This window comes from Garra rufa, chromosome 17 (assembly GCF_049309525.1).
Source record: "Garra rufa chromosome 17, GarRuf1.0, whole genome shotgun sequence".
NCBI lineage: Eukaryota > Metazoa > Chordata > Actinopteri > Cypriniformes > Cyprinidae > Garra > Garra rufa.
Window position 1 is genome coordinate 36,973,735 of NC_133377.1, and position 16,507 is coordinate 36,990,241.

General features: G+C 32.3%; 1 protein-coding gene across 2 annotated transcripts; it reads left to right on the forward strand.

The window, feature by feature from the left end:
• Positions 1–692: 692 nt before the first annotated feature.
• Positions 693–13,898, forward strand: stard3 (StAR related lipid transfer domain containing 3). Of its 2 annotated transcripts, none has more exons than XM_073821881.1 (15): positions 693–772; positions 1,762–2,009; positions 3,692–3,769; positions 4,337–4,414; positions 4,528–4,581; positions 4,766–4,883; positions 6,303–6,404; positions 6,493–6,548; positions 6,682–6,774; positions 6,853–6,912; positions 8,224–8,319; positions 9,080–9,159; positions 9,800–9,904; positions 10,003–10,096; positions 12,383–13,898. In XM_073821881.1, exons 2-15 carry the CDS (start codon positions 1,788–1,790, stop codon positions 12,488–12,490), a joined length of 1,344 nt encoding a protein of 447 aa, XP_073677982.1. In that variant the 5' UTR covers positions 693–772; positions 1,762–1,787; the 3' UTR covers positions 12,491–13,898. The 2 variants fall into 2 exon arrangements, with proteins under 2 accessions (XP_073677982.1, XP_073677983.1); XM_073821882.1 differs by having other exon boundaries at positions 763–904.
• The last annotated feature ends 2,609 nt before the right edge of the window (positions 13,899–16,507 follow it).

The window sequence follows — 16,507 nt, forward strand, 5'->3', positions numbered from 1 at the left end:
ATACCAGGAGATGTAGGTCCAGAGCACTTCAGATATTGAAGGACTTATCCCACCCCAGTAACGGTCTGTTTCGGCAGAAGGTTCCGCATCTTCAGGGTAAAAAATGAGAGACTCAGGAGGAGCTTCTATCCTCAGGCCATCCGAGTCTTAAACCAGAACATGCCCTCATTCCCCCCTTCATAGTAGTTTTATTTATTGCACAGTACATTGTACTATACTGTATATGTTTCTACACTATTGTTTTATCACTTTGGTTACATTGTTTACATACTTTGTTTACATACTCTGCATGCATTGCCTTGTTTTAATATCGTGGTACTAGTATGGCTAAATGCATTCTAACATATCATTACATATTTCATATATATATATATATATATATATATATTTTTTTTTTTTTTTTTTTTGCTCAGTCAATGGGGCGGTTCAGGATACATTTCACTGCGTGTTGTACATGTATGACTATGCATGTGACAAATAAAGTATCTTGAATCTTGAATCATTTATTAATGTGTTCATTGCATTCTTTACAAACATCGACTAAATGACTAGTGTTATTATAACTAAAAATAAAACTATGGTCATTTGTTATGAGAATATTCACTCTGGTTTAAGATCATCACGTGATGCATTTTATTTCACTTCGGCGTTTCACACTTCAGCCACAAGCACTTCAGAGCGTCGATCAGCTGGCGGATGTGACGCTTTCTCACATCCGGTTGTTATCGCGGAAGAGCAGCGGGCTGCTATTAAGAACGATGCGCTGATTCTGGTGAGTTTCGGCTTCACTTTTTACTCTCTCGGCTGTTTTTTTTTTTTATTAACAGCGGGGTTGGTCCTTTTAAATGACTTATAAACATCTCGTCTCTACTGTCAGCTAACCGCCGCTTTGGTTTAGAGCTCGGTAAGTGTTTAAGTTTAGAGCTACAAGCTTGTTTATACTCCTATTTACGTGCTAACTAGACAAATATGTGTGAATGTGCTCATGAATATTAATTAGGTGTGTTCTGTAAATCAAGTATGTGTTATCAAGGGTTATTTAAAAGGGGCTAAGGTAGTTTTTAGCCTAAAATATGTATTTAAAGCTTGTTTGCCTCATGTAGAGGAACTGCAAGTGCAGAATTGATTATATAAGGCTTTTGCTTCCCCAGTATTTATTCTCTGGACTTTTTATGTCACATGCTTTTATTTATTCGTTAATTTATTGGGCAAGCAGATAAGAGAGTGCTATCAAACCTGAAAGCCTAGTACTAAAGGTTAAAAGGTCTCTAATAAATAAATCAGTCTGATCACCTTACCTTGTCATAATGACAATTTCTGACAGTATGACAGAGATTTTATGTCAGCATATTCACTTGCTGCAACTATGACAGTTCATAAACAAAAATGAAATAAAAAATTATGGTATTTAGTGATTCATGTATAATTGTCACACCATTCTATTTTGTCTGTAAGATTATCACAAATTATTCTTATTCATTCAACAAAACCTAGTTAATGCAACTATTGACATTGACTGCTTAAATCAACAGTGTTACGTGCATCACAGAAAATTAAATATTTACATATATATACAATCAGGTAAACTACATAGGGAATGTTTTTTTTTTTTTTTTTGTAAAACCAAGGCTTTAGAACAGTGGCTGCTTGATTAGATCCTGTTCTCCAGCCTGTTGCTTTGATCACTGTGCTTTCAGTCAGTGTATAATTGCACAAGAGCCAGATAAAGCATTTATTTATGTTTGAGTGTTTGTGTTTCAGGGGGTGTGCTCCAGCTGCATGTAGTTATGCCGAGCGGCGTGGACTACAGCGAGTTGGGGGGAAGTCTTCCAGCCATTGCTTCTTTGAACGCTTCGTATTCCCAGGCGTCTCTCTCCCTTCCCTCCCCTTACTACCCCCCGCTGCCCCCGGGAGAGAGGAAAGCCTTCTCAGACGTGCGCCGAACGTTCTGCCTCTTCGTTACGTTTGACCTCCTCTTCATCACTCTGCTCTGGATCATTGAGTTAAATGTGAGTTTTAATTTTGAGTTTACAAACTCTGGTTGCTCAGTGCTAATCATTTATCTCTGTCGTTCAGTTTGTACTTCCTTTTTTTAACTTCGGCCATAGTCGTGTGGGGTGAATTTTACAGTTGATTGTACGCGTCTGTTTCACTTCCTCTCATGAAAATAAAGGCATTTGAAATTTGCATATTGTGATTTGCATATTAAATGTATTTTGAACTTCTAATAATAAACAAAAAAAATTAGAAAGAAAATGCAGATATTCAGATAAATACACTACCAGTAAAAAGTTTTTTGAACAGTAAGATTTAAAAAAAAAAATTTAAAGACGTCTCATCTTCTCACCAAACCTGCATTTATTTGATGCAAAGCGCAGTTAAAACAGTACAATTTTGAAATATTTTTACTGTTTAAAATAGCTGTTTTCTATTTGAATATATTTTAAAATGTAATTTATTTCTGTGATTTCAAAGCTGATCTTTGGATCTTTCTATTCATCAAAAAATCCTGAGAAAAATGTACTCAACTGTATATTTGTTTTATTGTTTTGTTTTTAATAATGATATTAAGTGTTTCTTGAACAACAAATCAGCATATTAGAAAGATTTCTAAAGGATCATGTGACACTGAAGACTGGAGTAATGATGCTGAAAAATTAGCTTTGATTACAGGAATAAATTACATTTTAAAATATATTTAAAAAGAAAACAGTTATTTTAAATAGTAAAATTATCTTAAATCCCTTTAAATCAAATAAATGCAATCTTGGTGAGCAGAAGTGACAAAAACAAAAATGTTACTGTTCAAAAACTTGACTGGTAGCTGGTAGTGTATATACTTTAATAAATTTTAAATACTATTTATTTAGTTTTATTGTCTGGAAAATATTAATATAAAAATATGTACATAAAATAAAAAATATATATATATATATTATACTACATCAAAAAGAAAACGTGAATATTGAGATAAATATATAAAATATACACACATACACATATGTTTACTTAATAATGTATTTGGTTAAAATACATTTAATATGCAAAGTGTTTATGTAGTTTAATAAAACTAAATGTTATTTGCATAGTTTTGTACCCTACTTGTAAAAATAATAAATAGTAAAAAAGTGACCCCGGACCACAAAACCAGTCATAAGGGGTCAATTTTTTGAAATTGAGATTTATACATCATCTGAAAGCTAAATAAAAACGCTTTCCATTTATGTATAGTTTTAGTTAGGATAGGACAATATTGGTTTGAGATACAACTATTTGAAAATCTGAAATCTGAGGGTGTAAAACAAAATCAAAATATTGAGAAAATCACCTTTAAAGTTCAAATTAAGTTCTTAGCAATGCATATTACTAATCAAAAATTAAGTTTTGATATATTTATGGTAGGAAATTTACAAAATCTCTTCATGGAACATGATCTTTACTTAATATCCTAATAATTTTTAGCATAAAAGAAAAATCTAAATTTGGACCCAATGCTATCTAATTTAATATGTAAATTAAGTATATGATATATAAAACAGCACATTTAAATGCAGTTTAAATGTGCATTATTGACACACTGTCCTATTTAATACTGTAAAGTTGCTAATGTTAAAAGCACTATATAAATAAAGGTGACTTGACTTGACAGTGTGAAGGGTGCTTGAATTGTCTTTCTCTCTGTCTCTCTCAGATCAGTAAGAGTATATGGACCAGTCTTGAGAATGAGGTGGTTCACTACAACTTCAAGTCATCTTTCTTTGATATCTTTGTAAGTACCATCAAGCCTTGTTACTTATTGAGCCATATTAAAAGATGGTACATTGTTATATCTGGCCATTTTTATCATCTACACCATTGGTTTGATAAGATCTCCCTCAGGCTTTAATGCTATTCAGTCATGAACACACAAATTGTATAAACTGTTAATCATTAAACTGTTCCAGTTTTGTGTTCCTGTTTTTTTTTTTGTTTGGTAACGCATTAGTCTGTTTATCTAAAGCTTATAGAGCATGAGGTGTGAGAAATTATGAATCACACAGTCGCTGTCTTGCTACCATCACCCTCTTAGCATGTGACAACAAAAGATGTGCTGGGAAGGTGTTAACCCTACAGCATTTCTTGTGCAAGCAAGTTTTGGGTGAATTTGGGGTATAAAAAAAAGACCTCATAATGCTTCAAAGCTGCTGTCATACCTGCGAAAACAGTGACATCATTCTATAAACGTGTTGAAACTCTTATATTCACTACCATTCTTAATAGTCATGGTTAAATCCTCATTTCTTACTTCATAAGCAATAATCTCTCTCTTTTTCTCCTTCTCCTTGTTCCCGCTCAGCTTTTAGCTGTGTTTAGGTTTTTGTGTTTACAGCTTGGTTATGCTGCATTTCGATTGAGACATTGGTGGGTTATTGCGGTAAGAAAGACTTCAGCCTATGTGAATCTCAATATTTGCATTTTATGTGCATTATAGAAAATATAATGGCTTGGTTATGATCATTGTCCTTTTTTGCTTTTTTCCTATCTCAGATCACTACTCTGGTGACCAGTGCCTTCCTCATTGCCAAAGTTATCTGGTCTGATGTAAGAGAGTTCATGTTTTGTCTTCCTAACCTATCTGCTTTAATGTTTTACTTTATCTAAGTGGTCACAGTGTTTGTTCCTCAGATAGACCATTAGCAGTTCTCTGAATTCCTCATTTGTTTTATTATATAGCTTTGAAATAGAAGTAGGTGTAGGATGTCATAGTTCCCCTTGTTTTTTCCAGTTGTTTAGTCAGAATGCTTTTGGCTACGTTCTTCCCATCACCTCGTTTGTAGTGGCATGGTTGGAAACCTGGTTCCTGGATTTCAAAGTTCTCACACAGGAAGCAGAAGATGAGAGAGGTAAGAGTGCTTTTTATGGTAAGAAAATTCAGGGCTGTATTGAACTGACACAAAGTAATAAAAACAGTCTTTTTTATAGGGCATGTTTTATAAATGATTGTAGATCAATAAACGATCCTCTAAAGATAAAATATAACATTAATTGTCAGTAGCATACCTGAAAGTCTCAAAATAATTTTTCATACTTGGATTTTGCTAATGTTTATGAGATGTATAAACACTATATATATATATATATATATATATATATATATATATATATATATATTATATTATTTTATTTTTATTATTTTTTTGCCTAAAACTGTTGTAATTTAGTTTGAAGTAGATGTTTTTTGCATCCATACTTTCAAAAAATATGAATTGAGAAATCATGATTGAAATTATAATAAGATATTATGATGACCTTTTTTTATGTGAGATTAGTAAAAACATCTGAGATGTGTAATAATAATAATAAACTTTATTATATATGCAAAGTTTGATATTACACTACCAGTCAAAAGTTTTTGAACAGATTTATGTTTTTTTTTGTTTTGTTCTTCTGCTCACCAAGCCTGCATTCATTTGATCCAAAATACAGCAAAAGCAGTAATATTGTGTAATATTTTTACTATTTAAAATAACTGCTTCCTATTTTAATATATTTAATTTATTCCTGTGATCAAAGCTAAATTTTCAGCATCATGAATGACTGAAATTAATACTTTTATTTAGCAAGGATGCTTTAAATTGATCAAAAGTGATGATAAAGACATTTATATAATGTTACAAAAGATTTCTGTTTCACATAAATGCTGTTCTTCTGAACTTTCTAGTCATCAAAGAAACCTGAAACAATTCTTCACTGCTGTTTTTAACATAATAATGTTTTTTGAGCAACAAATCAGAATATTATGATGCTTTCTGAAGGATGTGATTGGAGTAATAATGCTAAAAATTGAGAATGCATCTTAAAATATATATTTTAATAGAAAAAGTATTAAAAATATAAAAAAATTGTACTGTTTTTGCTGTACTTTGGATCAAATAAACACAGGCTTGGTGAGTAGAAGAGACTACTTAAAAGTCTTACTGTTCAAAGACTTTTGACTGGTAGTGTATGTTAATACATTTATGGTTGTGACGTCATAGTCATGATCGTTTCTCAGTCCGTTTGGCTTTTTAGTTTCAATACATGTTTTGTGTAAACTAGGAAACTTTGCATTGTGAAAATCTGAGTATATCTGCACAGTACAAGCCCTTTTAAAAGAGGAAGACAAATCCCTTTTTGTCATTTTAATAATGTTGTGGTCATGTAAAGTCACATTACTTAAAGCTTTGGGAAGGGAAACATCCCTTTGCTTTGTTGACTGTTACTGATGTCTGGGAAAGTCCTTACACTACATTGACGATCTGTCATTTTCTCATCTCCTGCAGTGTATCTGGCAGCGGTTAATGCTGCGTGTGAGCCAGCCCCTCTGATCTGTCCTAGACCTGTATCTGACGGACAGTTTTACTCCCCGCCGGAGTCCCTGGCAGGTAACAGCATTCATTCATTTGAATCTAATGCAACCCATTGTCTGTTTTTTGCTTTATTTCCTTCCTAATGTTTGTGTTTATTCTATAGGTTCAGATGAAGATCCTGATGAAGAGGGCCTTGGCAGAAAAGAACTAACAGAACAAGTATGCTTGTTTCATTATATTTGCATGGAAGAAATGTTTGAAAATGATCATTTCTGTCCACCCAAAAGTAATAAGAAATGTTTATTTTATAAAAGGCAAACCCGATCATTTTGTCTAATCACTTGTTTTTAAGGACAGGCAGTTTATACGACAGGGACGGGAAGCCATGGCTGTGGTGGAACAGATACTGACACAAGAGGAAAACTGGAAGTTTGAGAAAACGAATGTATGTAGAGCTCCATTCTTCCAGTCTTTGTTTGTTTCTGGTTTTGTTATTGATTTCATGTGATATTTTAATTCTTAGGAGGGTGATGCTGTATATACACTTGAAATCCCGTTCCATGGGAAAACGTTTATTTTAAAGGTATGTTCCATCTGTATTATGAGCCTTTTTATGTCTTCATATATGAGCCATTGTATTGAAGAAAATGTCTGCAAATGTATGCAAATTGTGTAATATCTAAGGTACATATTTCTAGTAATTGTGCAGTTAATTCTCATATTGTATGTTCAGAATGTTTTGGAATATTTTATGGTATTTGTTGTATTTTGAATTCAATTTTTCTTTATAAAAGGCAAAAAGTTGATCATACTGATTCATTAGTTTAACTATTTTTAACCAAAAACTATCATAACATCTTAGTTGATAATTCAGTATACTTTATTTTTGACAAAACGTCCCATATTTCAGTAGTGACTGTACATTTTCGGTAGTGACTGACAGTTATGCTTTGGTAGCAACCACATCATATTACAAAATTTGTACTTTTATACTAAAACATAATAAAATACAAAAAAAAAATTGCATAACTGTACTAAAATTTAGTTTATTCACCCAAATAAAGGATTACATGTTCCCCTTTGTCACTACCAAAACAAAGATGACTTGTTTCGGTCAAGACTGTTATGTTATGGTAGTGACAATTTTATGGTATAACACCCAAAAAAGAAAACAAAGATGTAATATTGATTGACAAAGATGTCACTACCGAAACGTCACCAAATGTTTCAGCCGTGACTGTTTTGATAGTGACGATTTTAGATACTTTTAAACCTAGCTTAAAGATGTTAATCTGCACATGGTTAGTGGTACACTTATAAAAACTAAATGTTATGGAATAACTTCCAAAAAAGTATGTTTTTTGCAGAAAAAAAGGTGTTCGGTAGTGATGTTTCTTAAAGTTACACACAGATTTTTGATCACCTTCAACTCAAAATGATGGGTCCTATCTGTTGCTTTTCGGTAGTAATTTGAAAATATGGGACACATTTTTTGTTTCCTAATTTACAAAGAAAATATAAAATAAATATTTTTTTGAACTTCACTTTTTAAAAGAATCAAAAAATATATATTTAAAAACAACAATGGAAAAAAAAATAGAAAAATTATTTCAATATAATTTTCATAAATTGAAATTTAGGGGTTAGGGTTCGGAACAGCCACCTCCCAATCGAAAATACACAAATTATGCTTTTATATGTATTAAGCTTACTGATATTTTAATATTATTGTGCGTTTCAATAGATAATAGAATGATCTTAGATTTAAATACTTAAATGCTTTTTAAATGTGTTTTTTTTTTTTTTTTTTGGTTGTGGGACGGCAGTTTGCACCAATTCTGTAAAATGGACCATATGCAGATTCAGTCACTTACCTGTGTTTTGGGTGTTCTAGGCACTCTTGCAGTGTACCGCAGAGCTGGTGTATCAGGAGGTCATTTTGCAGCCGGAGAAGATGGTGCAGTGGAACAAAACAGTGTCTGTTTGTCAGGTACACATACACTCTCAGATGCCTCCATTAATGATAGCTGAAACACATGTGGGTGTGAGGCATGTGTTAATAGTGAAAAGACACATGTACACTTAATGTACAAAAAAATAGTTTTCTATATGAATCTAGTTTTAAATGCAATTTATTCCTGTGATGCAAAGCTGAATTTTCAGCATAATTACTCCAGTCTTCAGTGTCACATGATCCTTCAGTAATCACTATATGCTTTATTATTATTATCAGTGTTGAAAACAAAATTCCTTAATATTTTTGTGGAAACGGACGCATTTCTGATACATTCTTAAAAACTGAAAAGAACATTTTGACTCCAAATGGTCTTTTACATTTATATTTACTTAAATGTATTTTTTATGATGGGTGCTTATGTTTTTTCCAATCAAACACACATTTTTTGTCGCTGGATGTCATTGCGAATTGGAGAACTAAATGTATATGTTATATAGGTCTTCTTGTGACCTGACACACAATGCGTGTGCTTTGATAGGGTGATATTCATGCCAGTGACCTGAATTTGAATCCATTCCTATTGTTTCCTGTTTTCTCTTTGACTCTCCCTGCTAATTATAGCAGCAGAAAGGCCACAAATAAAAATCTAAGAAGCTACAAAAATAAAATAGGTGTTTTTGTGGGATGGTTTTGAGTTTTTAGTCATTGAAACAGCCTTGAAGAAGCTGTCAAGACATGTCCTACATACACTCTGCCATCGCAGTTAATGTTCTCTCTATGTATCTGTCTGCAGATTTTACAGAGAGTGGATGACAACACAATGGTGTCATATGATGTTTCTGCAGGAGCTGCTGGGGGTGTTGTGTCTCCCAGGTGAGTAAGCACTTAGGAATCGATGCTTAAAGAGATAGTTAATCCAAAAATGAAAATTGTCCTTAATTACACTCCTTCATGTCATCCCAAACCTGTAAGACCTTCATTCATCTAAAGCCTCGTTCAGACTGTCAGACCAAATCTGAGTTTGTCCATATCTGGATAGAATCTGATTTGAATAACTGACTGTCCACACAGCGTATCACAACTGTTCATATCTGATTTGTGTGTCCATAAGTTGTCCGGTCAGACTGAAACGGATTTCCAGGAATCTGATTTAATTCGCACTCCAAACCACATATGAATGTAGCTTGAAATGGATTTGCACAAATCGGATTTCATGTAGTTCGTTGCTGTTCAGACTACCTAAATATGATCTGATATCATCGGGTGCAGTGTCAGAGATTTCATCAAAAATATTTGAATTTGTGTTCTGAAAATGAATGAAGGTCTTACAGGTTTGGAACTACATGAGGGTGAGTAATTAATGACAGAATTCTCATTTTTGGGTGAACTATTCCTTTAAGTTGGTTTAAATTTTGATAGTGCGTATTTGTTAATATTTCTGGCTGTTTTGATTTGTTGTACAAATGATTCAAAGTCAATTCAAACTGTCTTTTTTCTCATTCTTAATCTTCAGGGACTTTGTAAACGTTCGTCGGGTGGAACGCAGGCGAGACTGCTACATCTCTGCAGGAATGGCCACCAATCACAGCAGCAAACCCCCACACGGTCGCTACGTCAGGTCTGCTTGAATGCAAAGCTTTTTGCTTCCGCAGCCAATGAAAATGAAGAAGTTAAAGCTGTAAACTAAACTCTTCTCTCCCTCTTTATTTCTCTCAGAGGGGAAAATGGTCCTGGTGGATTTGTGGTTTTGAAATCTAGCAGTAATCCTTCAGTTTGCACCTTCATCTGGGTCCTCAATACAGACCTCAAGGTAAAAGCTATAGTTACTACAGTTTGTGCATTTAAACCATTTAGAACAAATTCTAATTATGTTTTTAATTAGATGTTTTAAAAGGCAAGTTTATGTCCTGCAGTTCTGACTTCTTTTCTCACAGTTGTCAGATATAAACTTGCAATTAGTTAAAATGTCCAATTCTAAGAAAAAAAAGCTCACAATTCTGATTTTTCCATACAAATGTGAGTTTATATCACAATTCTGACATTGTAATTCATAATTGCGAGTTTATATCATGCAATTCTGAGAAAAAGTCAATAAAAAGAAAAAAGTCTGAATTTTAAGTTACAAAATTCGCAATTTTCACAATTCTTAAAAACTTAACCTCCATAATGCACTGGGCTCGAACAGATTATCTGTGAGCGGGAATGCAAAAATGTAGAAATACAATCTGTTCTGTCATTTTCACGGAAGCCCTGGAGCTGTCAAAAGTCTGTCAGATGACGTGTTTTACATCATTAAATAAATGGGAAAAACTTGGTGCAGGTAACACGGAACAGTACAAAGCTAATTTGAAAATTAGGCAAACTTACCTTTTAAAACCACTTAGCAACCACCCAAAACACCCTAGCAACAACGTTCCAAAAAAATACTACTTTTGCAACCAAATAAAATTGTATGAAAGCCTGTTTCTGGCACTGAATAAAAAAATAAAAGTTACTGAGACTTTCTATGTCAAAACTCTGACTTTTTTCTCAGAATTGCGTGCTGCGTACATGCAGTCGCATGTTATTGCGAGATATAAACTCACAATTATTTTTGTGAGTTTTTTCACAGAATTGTATAATATAAACTTACAATAGCATGAAATAAAGTTAGAATTGCAAGATAAAAACAGTTGTGAGAAAAATGTGTATCTTGCAATTATGACTTTTTTCCTCGTAATTCTGACTTTTTTTTTCTCAGAATTGCGATATAAAATTCTGACTTGTAAACTTACAGTTGCAAGAAATAATGTTAGAATTGCAAGGTCAAAAAAGTTGAGAAGTTTATATCTCACAACTCTAAGAGAATTGCGTGATACAAACTTCCGAGTGATAAAGTCAGAATTGCAAGATACAAACTAACAATTCTGACTTTTTTCTCAGAATTGTGATATACTCACAATTGCGAGAAAAAAAGTCAGAATCACAAGATAAAAAGTTTCTATCTCACAATTCTGACTTTTTCTTTTTCCTGACTTTTTTCTCAGAATTGCCTGTTACAAACTCGCGGTTGCGAGTTATAAAGTCAGAATTCTGAAATATAAACTCACAATTGCGAGAAATAAAGTCAGAATTGCAAAAGATATAAAGTTGAATTGCAAGTTATAAAGTCCAATTTTGAGGGGGAAGAAAGCTAATTGTTCTCAGTTACGAGTTTATATCTCACAATCTCACAAACATTCTTTTTTAATACTGTAACTCGCAATTGCGAGTTAATATCATGCAGTTCTTTATAACTTGCAATTGCGAGTTTATATCATGCAATTCTGAAAAAAATAGTCAGAATTGTGAGATAAAAAGTTGCAGTTGCGAGAAAAAAGTTAGAATTGCAAGATAAAGTTGAGATAAGTTTATATCTTACAACTCTGAGAGAATTGCGTGATACAAACTCGCAGTTCTGAGTTATAAAGTAAGAATTGCAAGATACAAACTAACAATTCTGAATTTTTCTCAGAATTACATGATATAAACTCACAATTGTGAGAAATAAAGTTAGAATTGCAAGATAAAAAAGTTGAGATAAAAGTGTGACTTTTTTCCCCCCTTGCAATTCTGACTTTTTTTCAGAATTGCCTGTTACAAACTTGCAGTTGTGAGTTATAAAGTCAGAATTGTGAAATATAAACTCACAATTGCGAGAAACAATTTTCTCAGATTTGTGAGATATAAACTTACAAAGTCCAATTTTGAGGGGGAGGAAGTCTAATTGTTCTCAGAGTAACTTGTTTATATCTCACAATTCTTACTTAATACTGTAACTCACAGTTAATATCATGCAATTCTGACTTTTTACTCACAATTGTGAGTTTATATCATGCAATTCTGAAAAAATTGTCGGAATTGTAAGATAAAGTCTTAATTAGCTTCTTTTTTATTCAGTGGCAAAAAAAATTGTGCACGGACAAATGCAAATTTTTTTTTTCGTTGTGAAAACCTAATTTACAATTAAATATAATAAGTTACTTAATAATAAGTATTACATTTAATATCTAAAAATATATATTTTGAATGATATAGAATGTATTATTTATTTATTAAACATTTTATTATCTTACAGGGTCGCCTGCCACGTTACCTCATCCACCAGTCACTGGCCGCCACCATGTTCGAGTTCATGTCTCATCTCAGGCAGCGTATAAACGAAGTCCCCGTCTCCTACCGGTGACGGCTGTGACTCTTTACTCCGGCCACAGTTTACATCGTGGTAATTTCAAATTACACTGTGCCATATTTAAACTACGTCTGCCACGAGGAGATACAACATTGCGTTTGACTGGCGGGAGGTTGTTACGGCTGTCTGCGTCTAGGAAACTTTGGCTGAACGTTTGGCTGCACTTTACACTGAAGTTAAAGTTTATATAGATGTACTACTGCAGCATGGACCTGAGGTCATAACTCATACTGTCAAACCCCACAAGAGCTGGAAACATGCACAGGAAGTTATCAGAGAGCAGCCTGCGGTGTATAAGAGATCAGGGGAAATGGATTATGGCCAAAACCCTAGTGAACAGGACTGAAGGCTAGGACGGTTTCTACATTCTGAGCCAAATACGCTGTGGTTGCTCATTCTGCTTTTACTTACGCCTTAATCCAACATGCACACATACTCACACTAGTTATAATTATTGTTTTAGTGCTTATTATGGTTTGCAATTGGCTCTTGTGGCCAAACCTTGCTGTATTAGATTATTAGAAGTAAATGCATTCATCTGTAGCATAGATCAACGTCCTGCCATGTATGTGATTATTTGTCTAATAATGTATATGGTTAAGAGTTAACTGGTTAACTAGGACTCAAACCATTTGTATAAAACATGCTGCAACAAAAAAGCAAACATTTGTGCTTGGTTTTATTTTATAAAAACTGGTTCAAAGCAGCTCAAAATCCATCATAATGGGCCTTTTGTTGAAATGCGTGCATTATTTCTTTTCTTTCTTTATTGCATGTCGGTTTGTTTTTTTCCACAGAGCATTACTTACACTCATGTTTACTACATTTATACAGGGCATAGCAATTAATAAACTAAGGAAAGGTCAGCGGTTGTTTGATTAGGAGTGTCTCTGATAGGAATGTGAATGTGTCCTTCATAAGTTGCCTTGAAGCAAGCAAAATACTTAATGGTTTTAACAGAGAGGAGAGGAAAGACAGTCTTAACAGGGTATCGGGCTTCCTTTTAAGGGATGGCACATGTTTAGGTCGGTTTATCAGTGGTATCACAAATGAAGTTGATCATTTTAAACAGTCTTGTTCTGTACTTTGTTTTGCAGCCTTCTTTTCTTGTACTTGTGTGCCTTTGTTACAGTTTCCCTCACTGAAATCACAAGTTGCTTTCATTATTTACATTTCTTTTGTATCTGAACACTTTGTTTTGGTCTATATGGACTGTAACCACATTTGTTTGTGCAGAGCCTTTTGTAGTTCACTTGAATTCACTTGTGATTCAGGTTCTGTGTGAATGAAATTTTTATACTGATTTACCGTAATATAAAGCTGTACAGAAGTTTGTCATGTAACTCAAATCATGTTTTTTTTAATGAAGAATCAACATTTAATAAAACTAACAAACAGTTTATACTGGTTGTCTGTTGCTCTTTTCAGATGTGTAGTTCATTAAACAGGGACCCCAAAATTGAATATACCATTAAACAGCACTTTTGAAAGTATGTCATATGATAATACATATTTTGTATGTTTTGATGCCAAATAAAAAGGCAGCCATTTTTAATAGATCCGGATATACCACAAAATATATTTACTTTTTTGGGGGGCATTTTTAAAAATTGCACATGTACACTATTGCTCAGTAAGATTTTTTTTTTTTTTTTTTCAAAAAAGTATCTTATGCTCATCAAAGTTCCATTTATTTGATTAAAAAAAAAAAAAGTAATATTATTGCAATTAGAAATGACAGCTTTACTTTAAAATATAATTTATTTCTGTGATGCAAAGCTGAATTTTCATCAGCCATTACTCCAGACTTGAGTGTCACATGATCCTGCAGAAATCATTCTAATATACTGATTTATTACTTTTATAATCAATGTTGGAAACAGTTGTGCTGCTTAATATTTTTTTTTATCTTTGGAACCTGTGATACTTTTTTCAGGATTCTTTGATGAATAAAAAGTTAAAAAGAACAGCTTTTATTCAAAATAGAAATTTTTTTTTTTAAAGAGAGAAAAAAAATATTAAGCAGCACAACTGTTTCCAATAAACCAAATAAATACTGGAGTAATGATGCTGAAAATTCTGCTTTGCATCACAGGAATAAATTATATTTTAAAGTATATTAAACTAAAAATACACTATTTTAAATTGCATTAACATTTCACAATATTATTTTTTCTTCTGTATTTTTAATCAAATAAATGCAGCCTTGACGAGCAGAAAAGTCTCCTTTAAAAGCATATAAAATCTTACTGATCCCAAACTTTTGAGTTCCAATGTATATATATATATATGTGTGTGTGTGTGTGTGTGTGTGTGTGTGTGTGTGTGTGTGTGTGTGTGTGTGTGTGTGTGTGTGTGTGTTTATATATATCAAAGTATATATATATTCATCACAGAGAATGGGGAAGTGTGTCCAAACTTTTGACTGGTAGTGTATATATGGCCCATTCTACAGAACTAGTGCAAACTGCACTTAATAATAGTTATGCAATAGTATTTTAGTATGTTTAGTAGCGTTTTACTATGCAAGTTAAAATTCTGCAATGTGATGTGGTTGCTACCAAAACATTATTAAACTACCGAAAATGTGCAGTCATTACCGAAACATGGGATGTTTTGTCAAAAATTAAGCAAAGAAAAACTGGATTCAAAATACAGGAAATCTCATAAATCACACTAGAAATATTGTTAACAATGTAATTATACAATTAAACTACTACTACTAGTACTATAACTAATACTACAATACAATATGAGAATTAAATGCACAATCACTTAAAATGTGTACCTTGGATATTATACAATTCGCATACATACAAAATTTGTGGAAAAATACTTTTTTCAAGACGTTTTCTAACTCTGACTTTGAATCAATTCTGTCAAAGGCCCATATATAATATATATATATATATATCTATGATATTTGTAATAAACATGTTTGGTCTTTTTCCCATCTCTTTCTTCAAAAACATCTTGACATAATCACAAGGATTTTTATTTGTATTTTGTTTCTTAAGTGAAAAGCCTCTGGCATAGCAAGTTGTGCCCAGCCGACCATGTGATGGAACACAGCCTATGAGCCTCTCACATGAGTATCACACAAACACTTCTCTAGTTCCCTCTTTCTTTCTCATATTAATTTGTAGGGTTGGAATTTTGTTGGTTCTTGTATTATGTTGATACCCTGTTACATTCTCAGTGATCTTTGAGCACGTTTGCAGATTTGTCTTACTTTCAGACAAACATTAGCCACATTGATCAAACCAAAAAGAAGCTGTATGAGACGTGATGTTGTTGCACCTTAAGGAGAGTGAAATTAAATGCACATATGTTATATATACACAGAAAGATGCATAAGCTCAAATTTTAGACAGAAATCCCTACCCTTTTTATTATGCATGACAAAAATAAAAAAATCTGCATTTTATATATATTTTCTGCACTTTATACATACATACATATATATATATATATATATATATTATATATATATATATATATATATATATATATATATATATATATGTATATATATATATAAATTAAATAAGTTTGTTAAAGCACTAAAATTATTAACTGAAACTTTTGAAAACTGCAACTAAAAAAACACCTCTGGATTTCAATTGCTGAATATATATATATATATATATATATATATATATATATATATATATATATATATATATATATATATAGATGAAATAAGTTTCTTAAAGCACCAAAATTAACTGAAAATAATTAAAAACTACAACTAAAAAAATAAATGAAAACAAAATATTACTAATATTAATATTAATATTAATATAACTAACATCAAATGCATTAAATTACTAAATGAAAACTGAAAGTATATAAATTAATGCTAAATCACAATATGAATAAAACTGTAACTGTTTTTATAAATAATACTAAAATAACACTGACCTGCTGCTATGCTTCTCAAATATTTATTGGTTTGCTTATTTTGCTAGTGAACCCATAAGATTTTCCAGGAAATGTGCACATTTCCTG